The sequence below is a fragment of the Juglans regia genome, chromosome 5 (genome assembly GCF_001411555.2).
Source record: "Juglans regia cultivar Chandler chromosome 5, Walnut 2.0, whole genome shotgun sequence".
NCBI classification, from domain to species: domain Eukaryota; kingdom Viridiplantae; phylum Streptophyta; class Magnoliopsida; order Fagales; family Juglandaceae; genus Juglans; species Juglans regia.
In genome coordinates, this window is record NC_049905.1 from 6581900 (window position 1) to 6597848 (window position 15949).

The 15949-nt window shown below is 35.6% G+C and overlaps 2 protein-coding genes and 2 long non-coding RNA genes across 6 annotated transcripts; 2 read left to right on the top strand and 2 right to left on the bottom strand.

Moving 5' to 3' along the window:
• Positions 1 to 3961: 3961 nt before the first annotated feature.
• Positions 3962 to 4510, top strand: LOC108989894. Its single transcript, XR_001995897.2, has 2 exons — positions 3962 to 4068; positions 4166 to 4510. It is a non-coding gene; the product is annotated as an uncharacterized LOC108989894 (long non-coding RNA).
• On the bottom strand, positions 4333 to 7668 carry LOC108989893 (protein CHUP1, chloroplastic). Of its 3 annotated transcripts, none has more exons than XM_035689933.1 (5): positions 6586 to 7661; positions 6174 to 6490; positions 5976 to 6087; positions 5411 to 5542; positions 4333 to 5335 (listed from the first exon to the last, which is right to left on the bottom strand). In XM_035689933.1, the coding sequence occupies exons 1-5, from the start codon at positions 7213 to 7215 to the stop codon at positions 5294 to 5296; spliced, it is 1233 nt and encodes a 410-aa protein (XP_035545826.1). In that variant the 5' UTR covers positions 7216 to 7661; the 3' UTR covers positions 4333 to 5293. The 3 variants fall into 3 exon arrangements, 2 of the variants coding, with proteins under 2 accessions (XP_035545826.1, XP_018819203.1); XM_018963658.2 differs by having other exon boundaries at positions 4333 to 5342; positions 6586 to 7657; XR_004801484.1 differs by lacking the exon at positions 4333 to 5335 and having other exon boundaries at positions 5440 to 5542; positions 6166 to 6490; positions 6586 to 7668.
• A 3145-nt stretch (positions 7669 to 10813) lies between these two features.
• LOC108989858 (pyruvate decarboxylase 1-like) lies at positions 10814 to 13572 on the bottom strand. The gene is made up of 6 exons (XM_018963620.1): positions 12964 to 13572; positions 12529 to 12692; positions 11722 to 12372; positions 11504 to 11621; positions 11189 to 11377; positions 10814 to 11071 (listed from the first exon to the last, which is right to left on the bottom strand). The coding sequence occupies exons 1-6, from the start codon at positions 13498 to 13500 to the stop codon at positions 10952 to 10954; spliced, it is 1779 nt and encodes a 592-aa protein (XP_018819165.1). The 5' UTR covers positions 13501 to 13572; the 3' UTR covers positions 10814 to 10951.
• Positions 13573 to 15324: 1752 nt separating this feature from the next.
• LOC108989871 lies at positions 15325 to 15687 on the top strand. The gene is made up of 3 exons (XR_001995893.2): positions 15325 to 15365; positions 15463 to 15541; positions 15659 to 15687. It is a non-coding gene; the product is annotated as an uncharacterized LOC108989871 (long non-coding RNA).
• Positions 15688 to 15949: the final 262 nt, after the last annotated feature.

Below are 15949 nucleotides of genomic sequence, written 5' to 3' on the forward strand. Positions count from 1 at the left end.
ACTAATAATATTAAAAAATAACATTCTAATAATATTTTATTCAACTTTCATTTCATCTTAATTCATATCATTTCTACTCACTATCCAAACGATACCTAAACCAACCAGATCTTAGATTTTCATATCTCAATCCGTGATGATATGACATTATTTATCAACTCATAAATTAGTCATTCTAAAAATTAAGAATTAATAAAATAGTTGATAGGTACTTCCACATCAGCATAATTGAATGAAATTGAGATGAGAGTGCAATATATTATATATTTCAATTCTCGAACACCGGCCATATTTATTGGAGTTTTTCATCCAAAGTTTAATAAAAGAATTGATATATTACATAGATATATTCACATACCTATGGGCATAGAAGTTCAAAATCAGATAAAAAAAAACTATGGTTATAGATGCAAAGTTTTTGAAAATTCTCGATAGGAAAAGTTACAAATCTCTGCCGCCTAAGGGCATAGAAGTCCACGATGGTGTTAATGAGACTCCATCAACACTATTGTTATAGATGCAAAGTTTGAAAATTCTCAATGGGAAAAGTTACACCACGGGCATAGAAGTCCTCGATGGTGTTAATGAAGACTCCATCTACACTATGGTTATAAATCCAAAGTTTTGAACCACGTTTTGGTGATCGTTTTGATTAAAGTATTAAAATAAAATATTTTGATATCGATATCATTTTAAGATAATTTATATATAGATAAATTATATTTTAAAATAGTATCAATATAAGTCTTAAAAAGTTAAAACACATATTTATAAAACTCAATAATATTTATAAGTTTTCAATCTAACTATTAAAAAAAACAATCATGCATCTTCATCACGAAAAATGAAATAGGGATTTGATTTTCAGTTCTCAAGAAAATATGATTAAAAAAAGTTGAGAAAATAGTTTTTAGATATGAAAATACACTATAAATACAAATTTCGCCTGGTACACTGAAAACCAATCGGTACACCAAAAATCGGTCAATATTGATCAAAACATATTAAAATGACTAATATTTGATCCGGTACGAAACACTTATCTATTCCTTGCCAATTATTAGTCTGGCGTGGTAAATACCGGCTGTACCAACCGGTAACGATATTTAAAACTCTGGTCTCTCCCCAGTTCCAAAGGTGAATACCATTTATTTATGTAAAAAATTATAAATATTTATCAATTTTTAATTATTATTGATATTCTGTCATAAATTCTAACATTATAGATATTGTCAGCATTTGGGCTTTTGGCTTGTCCTAAACCTCACAACAGTCCCAATGATTTTTTTTATTTTATTCTTTAAAATATATTATCAAAAATTCATTTTTTATATTTTAATCAACGATTTTTACAATATATCATATATTAATTTATTTATCTTTTTTATATATCATTTAAATATGATTTCTTTCTTTCTTTTTTTACTTATTCATTTTAATTACTTTTCTAACTACGGTTAAATATGTAATATTCTCATGTTTTTCAATATTTTTCTCATCTATTAATGTGAAGACAATATCATTTGTTGCCAAAATGACATCGATAGCCCAATAATAAATTAAAGAAAATAAAGATGGTCATCCTGCTTTTGTGAACTTTTTACCCTTTTATCATGTTTTGAGAAATTTGTAACATGAGTATTTTTTTTTATTAAAATAAAATGCTCTAATAATATTATAATTTTCATGTTTTATAAATAAAAGTGTAAATGTGAGAAATATAAAAACAAAATAGGAAAAAGAAAGAAATAAAAAAAAATGTTTAATGTTAAAGGTATAGAAGCATTTCAACACATTATGTATTTTATATTGATTCTACCTAATCTAATGGAAGCCTTATTTTGAGATATTGTTAATTATTTTATAAAAAATACCAAAATAGAGAAGAACCAAAATTGATTTGTCATCAATATTTCTCTTACTCTTAATATTGTACTCACATGACATCACTTGTGCTTGGCATGCCATTCGTAGTGGACACCGATGGTTCTTACGAAAGATAAAGAGCATTTTAAAGGATTAGTTAAAAGTTAAATATATTGATTATTTAGTTATTAGTTATAATGATTTTTAAAAAAAATTTTCAAATATGTACATATATCAAATATATATTTTATTAATTATTTATCTCTCACTTTCTTTCTATCATATATTTTACCATAATTGATATATTAATTAATATATAATAGGTAGAATAGTAAAATATGATAAAATTAAATAAATTCATAATTATAAAAATTAAATATTTTTGAAATTATTAGTTATTCGTTACTATATAATGAATAAATAGATAATCTAATGTAGAGATTTGATATGAATAATCAAAATTAAATTCATCTTATATTATTTTATTGTTATATAATGAAAAAATAGATATTCTAATATCGAGATTTATGTGAATGAAATAGTCAAAAGTTAAATTTTTCTTACATTCATAAAATAATGTCTTTTAGTTTTGACTAATCTATTAAGAGTGCTGTTAAGTTTCATTTTTTTATTTTTTTTTATAGAAATACTGTTATTTTAATATTTTTACGTCTTATGTTACTTACATGATGTAATTTAATTTAAAATTTAAATTTTATAAATCAAATTTTATTATTTTAAATAATGAGAATAGCGTGCTCAATATGTGAGCTTGAGAATAGAATAACTATTTTATATGTGTACTGGTACACTGATCAATTTAAGACGCATAAGTTGGTATTGATTAGTGATATAAAAAAATTAAAAAATAAAAATAAAAATAAAACCTAAATTAAAAATAAGAATGATAAAAGTGAGTGAGTTAGGTGAGTTGGGTATGGACTTCATCACAAACTAAGATTTTACTTTTTAATTTGTTGTCGATATATTTCATTTTTTATAAGAGGGTGAGTGGTTTGATTTTAGATTTTTTGTTTAAAGAATCAGATTATATGTCGTCATCAGGTTCTTGGCATATAATTATTAATTATAGAGTTGATATTATCTATGAATAATATTTAATATCAGAGTTATATATTATGCTTATCTTTTTTTAAATTAATTTTACTCATCATCATTTTTATCATCATATTTTCATTATTTCATGATGTAGTTTTAAATGATTGACGACTATTTATTATGTTTTACGAGTGAGTCTATTATTTAACGACACATCAAAATATCAAAAAAATGTTGAGAAGATAATCATAAAAAAGATGATAAGTAGATTTTTCTTAAAAGTTATTTCAGAAAAAATATTTTTTGGAGATTGAGATCCTCTGCTATTCTCAATTTATAAATCGTGACATGTTGATGGGTGACAAATGACGGTCACGAAAAAAACAACAGAATAATTGCATTATTGGAATCAAGTTATTTATTTGAAATCTAAGGTTAAAATAGAAGAAAGACGTATGAAGTAAGTTCTATGTTATTTTCAATTGACCGGTTAAATTTATCACATAGCATTAATTTTTTTATTTTTTTTATACAATACGGTTGGGGTTTCGAATTCAAATTTTTCATTTAGAGAATCGGATCATATGACATCAAGCTATCAGACTCTTGATGTATTAATTTCTCTAATATCTTGAAGTTTGAACAAAAATTGTAAAAACTTTATAGATATAAATATATATCTATATAAAGCAAAATCTTTGATTTAAAATGAGTAATATTGAATATAGTCACATAAAATGAGTAATAAGGTGTGTAAGTCTCGTACACTTTCTTTAAAAAATAATGAAATCCACTATTTAAGTATAAATTTTTTTTTATGTAAGTTTTATATTTACATTTTTCTTTTAAAAAAAATGATAAATTCATAACTATTCTATAACTGTCTACAAGTCTACAGAAAATGGAGAGTTGTTTTGTAATATTAAAATTTCAAATATGCTGATCCACACTGTGATGGGCCCAGTGACCACGCACGTTTTTAAACCCGGCCCAGTTAAATAGGGCTTGCGTATAAATAACGCTAAGCCACAGAAATCTTACTCGTAACGCGGCCTTCGTTTTCCTCGACTGCGCAGAGTTATCTAGGGTTTTGGCAGGCGGAGGACAGGGTTTCTATCTCACCGTGTCACCATGAGAGCCAAGGTAACAATCGAACTATGTCGAAATAATTTTCATTGTCAAAATAATTTCCACTGCGCTAAATTACAACGGTGGCCGTGTATTTCTTTTTTTCCTTAAGTGGAAGAAGAAGCGTATGAGGAGATTGAAGAGGAAGCGCCGAAAGATGAGGCAGAGATCCAAGTAGAAGCAGATCAATAGTGGGGTCATTTCTCACTCGAGTTCTTTACCAGCTTTAGGAGCTTACTGTCTGCCTTTTCTGATTTCATAGCTGTCATTTACGTCTGCTTGAGGAAACATCTCGTAACGTTCTTGTTTTCTCAAGTTATATGTCCTGACGTAGTGATTGACTCTGTTGAGCGTTTGATTTTGCATTTATGAGATGGTTATGTGATATTGACGTTGCTAATTTATTATGCTTAGGTTTGGTGGGTATTGTTTCTGTGAATGCGATTGGTTTGATTTATTAGTATTTTGACTCACTAGTTAACTGTGATGGCGTAAAAGTTACAATATCTGCGCAAGTTTGTTTTGCCGGATTTGATCCCTAGAGTCGGAGAGTGAGACACGTTGGAGGAACCATTTCGACTGATAGGTGGCGCTAGCTTGTATGTTAGGTTTAGGATCAATGTGATGTTTGATGGGCTGGCATAAATTTTCATGTTGAGCCTACAAACATTCCGAATGGCTCTCTCCTGAAAGCATGTCTGTGCATTCTTTCCGTGTAAATCTAAGCAAGGAAAATAGAATGACATTTGCAAGGAAAATATGATTTCCACACATTTTATTTATTCACCAATTTTTTGGGGTTAAGACTCCCTAGGCAGCCAAGGAAGGAATGGATCTGTAACAATTTTGAGTCATTAGTAGTAGATCCCATGTAAAATGAATGGTAATATTTTTGCAGATGTAATGTATACCAAAAAGATAGGAAGGATTCGCTTCATCAGCTTTAAGGTTACCAATGTTTGCCACAGCATTGATTGTGTATTATCATAGAGTTTGGTGCCCAGGTTGGCAATCAATGGAACTTATGTTGGTACTCAAGTTAGTAACCAATGGAACTTACCCTTGTCTAGAATATATACCCATATATGTAATCATTGAAAAACTAACATGAATAAACTAGTAAGGATACCTCACTTGCCAGTGGATTTATAATATTCCACTTAAAAGTTTCAATATTCTAACTTGTACGGCGTGTTTAGCAATGCATGCAATCATTTTTCACTATCCAATCCGGCTTTCTTTAATTTTTCAAATGCTTGTATAGCCTCTGCATCAAAACCACCTGCAAACTGAAGATTCTGGTGGTTAGTAAGATAGATATTGATGGGTGCCATTCATTTTTTGGAGTCCGTTGTACCTGGTGTACTCGATATGCATATCGAACTCCTTGAAGCTTAAGATTATCTTCACATGAGCATTCATCAGCCTGCAGTTCGTTAGCTATCCTTTTCATGTATTCCCTGGCGAGCTTCAGTGAACTTAGTTTCATCTGCTAATAGTAAAAAGAGTTAGGGTTTGCATTTATTATGATTGTTGGTTTTGGTGGAAGTGGAGTTATTTTCCAATATGAACTGATGGCCGATCTGGAAACCCTAGTGTAGATTATTGAAATGAATACATAGAAAAGAATCGATGGATTGCTGGCCGTTTAAGTAATCCTAGCTTGATTACTTATCAAAAATAAAAAAAAGTAATCCTAGATTGATCATTTAGCTATGAAGTTTTGGCATCTTTTGACACTAGTCAAAACAATTGTGCAAGAGAGTTTTCTGATTAGTAGAACTTTGCTTGGTTGATAGTTGGTGAGATAATTTCCATTGCAGTCATTCTATTTCTATTTCTATAGTTGGTGAGATGATAAGCCATTGTTATCAGTGGAACCTCTAAAAGCTTTGGGTAAAGATCAACCAGGTGATGCGTACCTGACCGAGTAGACCTGTGTCCAGCATCCACTCCCAAGGTATCTGGAGATCCTTGTATCTCTTGATTGTGCTTTCCCTCATCCTTTCGATATTGTCGATACTTTGCTCCAACCTTTTGATTGAAATAAGATAGTTGAATTAGTGTATAATGTGGAATGAAGTATTAAACTTTTAACATAACAGTATATACATGCTCGCCTGTCTTGCAATGCCTGTATTCTTCTTAGAGCCTGGGTCAAAGGCTCTTTTGGGTTGTCCACAAAACGTGAAACTTCAGATTCAAGGCTTTTCAGATCTCGGTAGGTGCAAGCTGCTTCCCTTAGTGCATCTGCTTTTCGTTCTGGCCATTGTGGGAAATGCTTCAGTACAGCTCTTTCATCAACCAACGAAGACAATTCCCCATCTAGCCATTTCACAAAAGCCTCCACATCGGAAACATCTCTATAAGTTGCAGACTCTACCTCTTTAGTGAGAAACTTGATGAATTCCCCACGTCTTTCCACGTCTGACTTTATCTGATCAGGAGTTTGTCTTATATCAGCAGGGGGAAATTGTTTAGGGGGTAGGCAGGTAGCTAAAAGTTAAGACTAGGGTGCACAACCATACTTACAGCTGAAAGATATCTTGAGCGGTTTTCAATTTCTCCAATCATGTTCTTAGTAGAGGCAACTAGTGGAGACCCTGTAGGATTGGTTCTGTTCTCCTTTCGGGGATCTCTCCTGGTCAGGGAACGGTACAACTCGATCACCTCTGGCACACGGCGCACTGCTCTTGATCCAACTAGCGGCTTTGATGGCAGTGGTGGTGGCGGTGGTGCTGGTGCTGGTGCGGATGGAGCTTTGTTTCCATTGACTTCCTTTGATGAAGAGAGCGTGCCTGAATTAGGCCTTGGTGGTGGAATTGGTATCCTCATTGGTTTTTCTGCAGTTGATTCTGGGAAATCTGTTCTGGTACATGATTTTCCTGCTTCTGGACTTTGTTCTGATAAATTGACAAAAGTGGATGGTTTGTGCTGAGGTGCATCTGTGCAGTTGCCATCCAGGGAGCTCTGCAGCTTCTTCCATAGAATGGTCTTCCTCTCATTGTTGTATGCTCTGAGGGAACTTATTTGCACTTTTAGACGGTTTGCTTCCTGTTTTAGCTCCTGGTTTTCTTTCTCCAATGAATCAATTTTTTCCAGAGAGGCTTCAAGTTTTTTCTTAAGAAGGTTGATCTCTGATTCATCATCCTCTTGTAGCATTCTCTCGAGCTCTGCTTTAACTCAAAGGATGACACAGGCACAGGAGTCGCACCCAACTGCTGTCTCTTTTCCCTTTAATCTCGATGATCTTGCTTTTGAAGCAAGGTCTTCATATTCACCTAAGACTCATGAATGATATTCAAGAAAATGCCCCTAGATATTCTAGTAATGGCGCTCTAGGCATTAGTGTACATTAGTCTAGACAAGGATGCTTTCGACATTTGTAAGTTTTGGTCTCTTAATGTCGAGAATTATTGTTTTGTTGGCTGCTGACCTTTGTTTTTTTCTCATCTTTCAATTTGTATTTAGGTGAGAGACTGCCTCCGCTTGCTAGTGATAATTTCACCCGAAGATATTGTTAAGTACAGCATTAAAATTTTGTGGAATTTACTTTAAAACTCTTTTCTTTTTCTGTTCCTGCCATTTGTGAATTTACGTTCGTTCAGCTATCAATAATAGTCTTGGTACGAAACCGTAAGCCCAGCCATGGCGTAGGTTAATGCGTTGATGGGATCATCCGCCGTAGGTATGGTGCTACATTTTCAATTGAAATATATATATATATATATATATTTTTTTTTTCTGACTGAATTGTATGGTCTAATGTAGGAAAAATAGTTATAACATTAATTGCTCGGGCGGGGCTCATTATGTTCGAAAATTTTATACGGACAACATTAAATATTGTAGTATCTACATACGAATGTATCTCTCTAGAATCCTACTATCTAGTTCAATTAGGCAATTGAAGGAATCTATATTCCTTGCCCATAGCAAATGAAACAAGGACTCACATAAAACTATCAACTTCCTCTGTTTGAAATCAGTTTGTTTTATTTATGCTGTTCCCGAGGCAATCTATGCGAGTTGATGCAGTGTTTCTGTGGATTTAATTGGCTTTTGCTATTCCTTGCTTGTGAAGCAATGAAAAATAAAGAAAAAGGGTTTTGGGAAATGAATAATATTTTTACAGATGCCGACAGTGAAAAGTAAAAGAAAAAGAAAAACAAAGATCCTGACAATTACAGCCTACCATATTCCAGAATGAGATCCTCATGGCAATTGCTTGATGTTTGCTCTTAACCCTCAGCCCCTTCCCCATTTTTATCTATTCTATTTTCCCCACTTTCATTGTTGATTAAGAATGCCTAAAATATATACATAGCTGTTACCTTTTACACAAAAAGTTTAATGTATTATTGGTGGGATTGTAGTGATAGATATGATGAGGCTAATTATTTGAGTGTGGTAAAAATAATTTGTTGGGCTAAATTGTGCTTTTGTGGTAGTTGAATCAGAGAGAGAATTCAGCAGAAAAATAATTGTGGTAAAGAAGTTCAAACAACATAGAATGAGAGGTTGCTCAATGCCCCTCAACTCCTTTCGCTTATAGAAAATATAAGGCACAATTACTAGGGTCTAGAGGAATTAGATATATCTTTACAACCTTAAAGGACTACTATATTCTTTTCGATTTTTGAAAGATGAAAAGCAAAAGGGTCTTAAATGGAGTAGGAGTTGGTGCAGTTTTGGAATTTGACCTTTACTTTTTGGAGGTCCCTTGGTCTTGTTAGGGATCGTTTTGATAGTGAGATGAGATCGTTTTAGATGAGTTGAATAAAATATTATTAAAATATTATTTTGTTAATATTATTATTATTTTGAGATTTGAAAAAGTTGAATTGTTTATTATATTTTGTGTGGAAATTTAAAAAAATTATAATGATGAAATGAGATGAAACCATCTCCATATCCAAATAGGGCCTAGTCTCTAGCTCCCGCTCCTACTCCTACTCCTACTCCTACTACTACTACTACTTCCCCATTGGCAAGGGAACTTTGTAATGTGATAGGCTAACAACTTGATTGCTAAAGGCTCAAAATTGGTACAAGGATGGCAGGTGCAAATATGAATATGTTGTCGGGACCTTATAACTTTAGGACTAATAATGTAATGACTCAAACAAGACTCAAGTTACGTCTAAATCTATATACTCTGGAAGGACGAGTGTAGACTCTGTTACGAGTAGATTAGTTTGAAATCATTATAAATAATAATATTTGAATATTACAAATAATAATAGAAAAATGCATAAATAGCCTAGAGAAAAAGGTGGGTTGGGGGAGTGAATGAGGAGAAAGTTCTGTGGTAGGCATATCAGATATAGTTGTGGTCTATGCCCCAAGACAAAGGGAAACTAATCAGCCACAGTTTAGTCAAAGAACAATATTGATCTTGCAGTCGTTGCCGTGATATTTATTGAGGTGGTTGCCGTCCATTCAAATCCTAATTGCCCATGCAGTTCATTATTGATTGCATGTTCTTTAACATATGAAGTGGAATTTGTTTTGACTAGTTTAAAACTCAGAACCTCTAGGGATAGGATCATGATCTATCTTTAAACCTGCACATATATATATAGCTCCAGTCCATCAGGGTGCACATGATTTTAACATCCCTCACATGTTTGCAGGCCCATATGGCTTCAAAAGGGTAGGGCGTTTCTGGTTAGAAATGCAGAAAAAAAAAAAAAAATCTAGAATGTTAGAATCAAAGGCATACTCTCATGTAGTTTGCATAGACAATCAGAGCAATCCCTGCAAGTCTGGATTGTGTGATATTTTTGTTGAGGTATACAATGAGTGGCTTAGTTTCATGAAGTTCAAAAGCTTTGAATACGAAGTTGAATCCAGATATATTATATCTATCATTTAATTTTTGTAACTCTTAGCTCATCTTTTCTTTTATTTACACCTATCTTGATTAAATTGTGAGAAACATCCATGACAGATGCTTCATTGAATCCTTTGATTAGAATCATTCGAACTCCCCCAACCAAGCATTGTGCTAGTAAGTAAATATCTGTGGCAAGGTTGTTCAATTGGAAGATAGAATTATCATTGGGTTCTTGCTGCCCTATCAAGTTAGGAGAGCTCATCACCCTAGTCTTGACCTGAAGCCCCTTTCTGGCAGGTCAGGGAGGGTAAAATTAAGTTTTTTGAGGAGTTGTTATTAACCGAAAATGAATGCTATACATCAATCACTATTCACTCTCACACCCTATACCTACAATTTTTTTTTTTTTTCATTGGGTGTAGAAGTGTTTTTATATTGTGTGGAGTGGTGTATAGTGGCTGATAAGAATAATTTTTCTTAACCGAAATGTAGAACATTTTTTCTTTCACCGGTTGATAATGGCACATTCCAAGTGATATCAAATAAATATGATTGAAAATGATAAAATTTAAGGTACATATTGGTATGTCTCTCTCTCTCTCTATTTATGTTGGGGAACTAGAAGAACATATTTAAAAGTTTTTTAGAAGACAGGTCTAAGTCATGGGATAGACCTAACAGGGCTGGTGAAAAGTCAGGCTTCATTAGGCTTGAAGAAAGTACTAGTCCAAACATGCCCCTGAGAACTTAGCCCATAAGCTGGATAACAGAACCCGAGTTATTCTCAGCGACAGAACATTACAATCATCAGTTAGAACCTAGTATTCATGGTCACGTCCAAGCATTATTATGTGGTTGATTAGTCAACCAGTTTTGAATAAAATGAAGAAAAAAAAAATGATCAATTTTCCACACAAAATATAAACAAAGATCCCACATCGATTATATTGGAACATATCAAAGCATAGGTAGCTTGGATCAGCAGTTTTTTTATTTAGATTGTTTAATTTCTCATTAAGGATTTGGTGGGCGGCTATTGGCTGCACTGACCCTGGACCCTCATTCCAGCAACTCTTTGCTGGTATCATCTTTGTGCACAATCACTTCTATGAAGCAGAAGCAGTCTTTCTTCCCTGAAGCTGTTTCAATTGCTTCGATAAGCTCCTCTTCGCAATAAACCTGATGAATGGATTAAGAAAGACATTCCATGCATGCAGATCAGTGTTGAAATAACTTGTCCCCAGCTCATTATAAGCAGTACTAAACACATTATATATATATACACTTCTTAATTACCTTTTTTGTCCAGCAGTTTCCATTCCCATTATGTATTGCATCCACTAATCCAGTGTAGTTCCAGTTCTTGATCACGTTGTAAGGTCCATCATGGATCTCGACTTCTATGGTGTATCCACCATTGTTTATTAAGAAGATGATGCTCTTTTGGCCACATTTTATCATTGTTGAGACCTCTTGTCCGGTCATCTGAATTAGGTCATAATATATCAGAGAATCTTCATTTTCTTTTTAATTTAATTTGTTCTTAGAGTCCATCATTCAAATTCCTGTTTTAGATTTATATATTGGAAACATGATGAATAATTAATTAACCTGGAAGCTCCCATCACCAATGCAAGCAATGACACGTTTATTTGGTACTGATTGAGCATAACCGAGCGTTGCACCAACAGACCACCCGATTGAACCATACTGCATCTGGAATTCATACCTGCAATGTACATGAGCAACTTCTGTATTCAGATTAATGTTTATAAAACTCGATTAAAACCAAACAAACGTGCTAGCTAGAGTTTTTGTTGCTTAATTACCCACATCCTTCTGGTAGTTTTAGTTTCTGGCAATTAAACCAGGAATCTCCCGTCTCAGAAATTACACTAGTGTCGCTTGAGAGCATTTTCTGTATATGCTGAAACAGAATATTAACCCTCAAAGGCTCATTAGGCTGGCATTTAAGAGGAAGACCTTCTGGGATATAGATCCTGTGGTAGTTTTCATAAGCTGTCGTGTTGGGGTTAAGCCTATTTGAGAGTGCCTGAAGGAAGTCCTTCATTAGGACACACCCGAAAGTGGGGCCGTTGGCAACAATTACACGATCAGGCTGCACAATGATTGCTTTCTCCTTCTTGAGGAGGAGGGAGTAGCCGCAAGAGCTGTAGTCGTTGAAGATTGGCCCAGCAAACAGGTATGCATCAGCAGATTCTACAATCTCAGCACAGAAGGCAGTGCTTACTGCACCCCAATATGTCCCAATAAAGTGGGGGTGGTTCTCCGGTACCAGCCCTTTTGCTGATGGCATCACGGAAATGGCATAGCCACAAGCATCGGCCAATTCAACAAAGGCTTCACAAGCCTTTGCCACTCGGAGTTTCGGCCCACCCACCATGACTGGCTTGACTGCCTTGTTCAAGAAGGCGGCTGTCGCCTCGACGGCAGCTTCTAGCCCCATTTTGTTACTCAATCTGTGTAAATAGATCCCAACAAAACCGCAAACATTAGTTGCTATCCATATACCTCAGAACCAAAAACCAAAAAACCGCAACTAGCTATATATCCATATACTAGGTTCTCAAAACCAAAAAAGAATTTGGAAGGTAGCAGATCAAGTTTTTACGTACCTGGGTGACAAAGCAAATGGAATAGGCTCCCCGCTAAAAGTTGGATGCGGGATGCCAGCCAAGTTGCAGCTGATGCTGATGTAGACAGGCTTGCTTTCTTTCAAAGCAGTAGAGATGGCCCCATCAATCAGTTCGTGTGCGTCTTCCAAGTTGGTCACTACAGCCTATAGCACAAAAATGGCCATATATAGCCATCACCGCATTACCAAAACACAACCGGGTAAACTTTATCATTACGTAAAACAGAAGTGTTTTGCATCACTTATTGGTATGAAATACTTGCACCAACTCACCCAACTCGACCACCTCACCCTCCGTTATGAAAGATTCAAAATTTGGTAAGTAATTGCATCAGACGGTCCATAGCATATTCACTGGCATGGCATGCTAGAACCCTACTCCCGATGCCATGAAGAAAGATAAAATATTGCTTACCTGAAAGCAAGTAACAGGCTTGAAGCATTGCTGTTCTTGGCTGAAATCCGGTGACCCAATGGTATGGTGAAGAATTCTGTTTGTCCCAAAATCGTTCGAATTCGGGCCACCAACAATACAAATAACTGGAAGATTCTCACTGTACGCTCCAGCAATAGCGTTGAGAACGCTAAGGCCGCCCACAGTGAACGTGACAACGCATGCACCGACCCCTCGAGCCCTGGCGTAGCCATCGGCGGCATATCCAGCGTTGAGTTCATTGCAGCACCCAACGTTGTTGAGACCAGGCTCGGCAATGAGGTGGTCGAGAAGAGTGAGGTTAAAGTCACCGGGGACAGAGAACACGTCGTCGACGCCGATCTGAACAAGCCGATGAGCAAGGTGGCGGTCGAGGGTGGCCGCGGAGGACACCATGAACGGAGGACGATGAGTGTCTTGAATCGAGGCCGTGCCGTTCAGGCCGGGAGGGCAGGCCATGTCGTTGTTGCAGGGTTTGCATGAGTCTAGCATGCCGGCCATGATCATCGTGGTGTCCATGTGAGAAAAAACCACAAAAAAAGAGAACTGAATCAAGGTTTATGCAATTCAGATCGAAAAGGATGTCTTAACTCAGCTTGATACTGCTGAATACACTACAAGAAATAAGGCTTTTTGCGACGATTTTATGACTGTTGGAAATAAAATCGCCGCAAAAAGCCTTTAATTGCGGCGATTTTTAAATCGTCAGGAGCTTTTTATATAAAATTTTTAAACTGGTCTTTTACGACGATTTTTTAACTTTTTGCAGCGAACATATTCGACGCAAATACTAATATGGTCATTTGCAGCGATTTTTAACTTTTTATGGCGAAAACAATCGCCGGGATGTTAAAAAACTTGTTACGACGATTTTTAAATCGCTGCAATTGCAAAAGTGGCCTTTTGCAGCGATTTTTAACTATAAAAATCGTCGCAAATATTAATTAGGCTTTTGCAGCGATTTTAAACGTGTTGCAAAAAATAATGTAAATACCTGTGGATCAAAATGGAGATCAGAATTTCGACTTAACTTTTTGTGACGACTTAACTACCTGTAGCGGCGACTTTTGTCGCCGCAAAAAATATTTGTTAACTGTTGCAGCATTATAGTTCCGTCGATTAGAGGGTTCGCTGCAATTGAACCTATTTGCAGCAACTATTATCGCCGTTAAAAGTATCTGAGGCAATTAAACGGTATTAGCGGCGAATGAAAGGCGCCGCAAAAGATAATAAAATTTAAAACCCGCGCCCTGCCCTTTCCCCTCATTTCGTCCCCTCCAGCCCTAGCCTCTCCTTCGCCCCCCTCCCCCCTCTCTCTCCCCAATCCCTCTTCTCCCTCAAGCCTCCGCCGCCCACAGCCCGATGCCAATGATCCCACCACGCCGCCCCCACCTCACCTCGACGACTACCCCCTCCTCCCCCAGCCCCACGCCGATCTATTTCCTTGTCCCCGAATTTGGCCTCACCTCTCTCTCTCTCTCTCTCGGATCTTTCTATCTCGGCGGCGTTTGGGGCACCATTCGCCACCACCCACACCTCGATGCCGTCGCCATTCCTCCATTGGAGCCCCCTTCTCCTCCACGCCAAGCCCAGTAGCCCGAGGTCGTCCCTCTCGCCCTTGCTCTGTTTTATTTTTTGTTGAACTTTTGTTTTTCTTTTGACAATATATTCTTGAACTATACAAAGATAATTTATATAACAATAGATTTATCTATTTGCATTTGTTATGTATAATCATCTTTTAAACTTGAGGTTGTGGTTTTGGAAATGGAGGTGTTCTTCTTTTCCTAGCTCAATATTGTCAGCGAACATATTTCTCTGCTATATGTGAATGTTGGTCTGGAAACTTGGTTTTCATGACTTGTAGATGTGGACAAAGCCTCGTGAATAGATGGTGGGGATCATCAAAGGATATTTGACTCTTCAAAAACTCTGTTTTGCATTTGCCCCTCTCTCTCCTTTATATATCTATGAAGGTTGCAGTAGAGCTTTATTTTTGAATATATGGACAGCATAATCCAAAGTTGTTTTCTTAAGTGATATATATGGGATATTTAAATTACATGATGTGTTAATAGTCCAAAGTGATATATATGGGATATTTTTTAATACATGATGTGTTAAATTACATGCCTTTGGTGGTCTAAATGTGGAGGAGGCATTGGCGATGCGATGTTTTTTCTGTCCTTGAAAGAGAAGATCAGAATGGGGCTGCAGAGTTCATAATAAAGGATGTCCAATTGATTTGTGCTGAGGTTTCTAGCTTAAATCCATATCTTTGCCAAAGATCTATCTGATCTCCATTTTCATTAAGTTCTTTGATCATGTCAATTAAGTTGAGACTGGTTCAGGTGGTTCTGAACCAGAAGACTTGTCTAAAGAAGGTAATTTTGCCACTGCCCGGGATTTTGCAATTTTGTTCATCGATTGCCATGGAAAAGTTCATTCGTAAATCCAGTGTTCATTATTATTAACATTTAGGTAAAAGAAGGAAAGGAACCAAACGTTATGTACCACAAAAGAAGTCCGTTGCATATGCCTTGTTAATTGCCCTTTACAGGTAACTGATGTATAATTATTTCCTTTCTTTAGGCAAATCTTTTACTGAACCTAGAGTTTTAATATATATTGCATTATCAAAAATATATATATATATATATATATATATTGCTGCTAGGGGGATTGCAAATGGGAATGAATTTATGCATAAACAGGAGCTAATTGATGCAGCTGAAGCAAGTGGACTTTCTCGGGTGCCAATTGCGTGCGTTAACTCATTATATTGGTTTCTGATTTTTTTTCGGTAGTTTTAGTGGTTTCAAAGGTACAATTGAGTTTTTTTAGACTGTTCTTGTTCTTAGGCCAGAAAAGGGAAAAGGAAAACTGGGGCAATTTGGAAGTTCTCCAAGGGATTGGTATAGTGGGTGGAACTGCATGAAGACATTGATAACCAAGGGATTAGTTGTTA

What these genes read in the sequence shown, in the direction of transcription:
- LOC108989893 (XM_018963658.2), bottom strand. Translation starts at nt 7,215, where the DNA reads ATGCTACAAGAGGATGATGAATCAGAGATCAACCTTCTTAAGAAAAAA. An exon ending in GCTCAAGATATCTTTCAGCT is followed by an intron (nt 6,491 to 6,585) that starts GTAAGTATGGTT and finishes ACTCCTGATCAG; the next exon opens with ATAAAGTCAGACGTGGAAAG. An exon ending in ATGCATATCGAGTACACCAG is followed by an intron (nt 5,343 to 5,410) that starts GTACAACGGACT and finishes CAGAATCTTCAG; the next exon opens with TTTGCAGGTGGTTTTGATGC.
- LOC108989858 (XM_018963620.1), bottom strand. Translation starts at nt 13,500, where the DNA reads ATGGACACCACGATGATCATGGCCGGCATGCTAGACTCATGCAAACCC. An exon ending in CCATTTGCTTTGTCACCCAG is followed by an intron (nt 12,373 to 12,528) that starts GTACGTAAAAAC and finishes CTATTTACACAG; the next exon opens with ATTGAGTAACAAAATGGGGC. An exon ending in GAAACTGCTGGACAAAAAAG is followed by an intron (nt 11,072 to 11,188) that starts GTAATTAAGAAG and finishes TCCATTCATCAG; the next exon opens with GTTTATTGCGAAGAGGAGCT.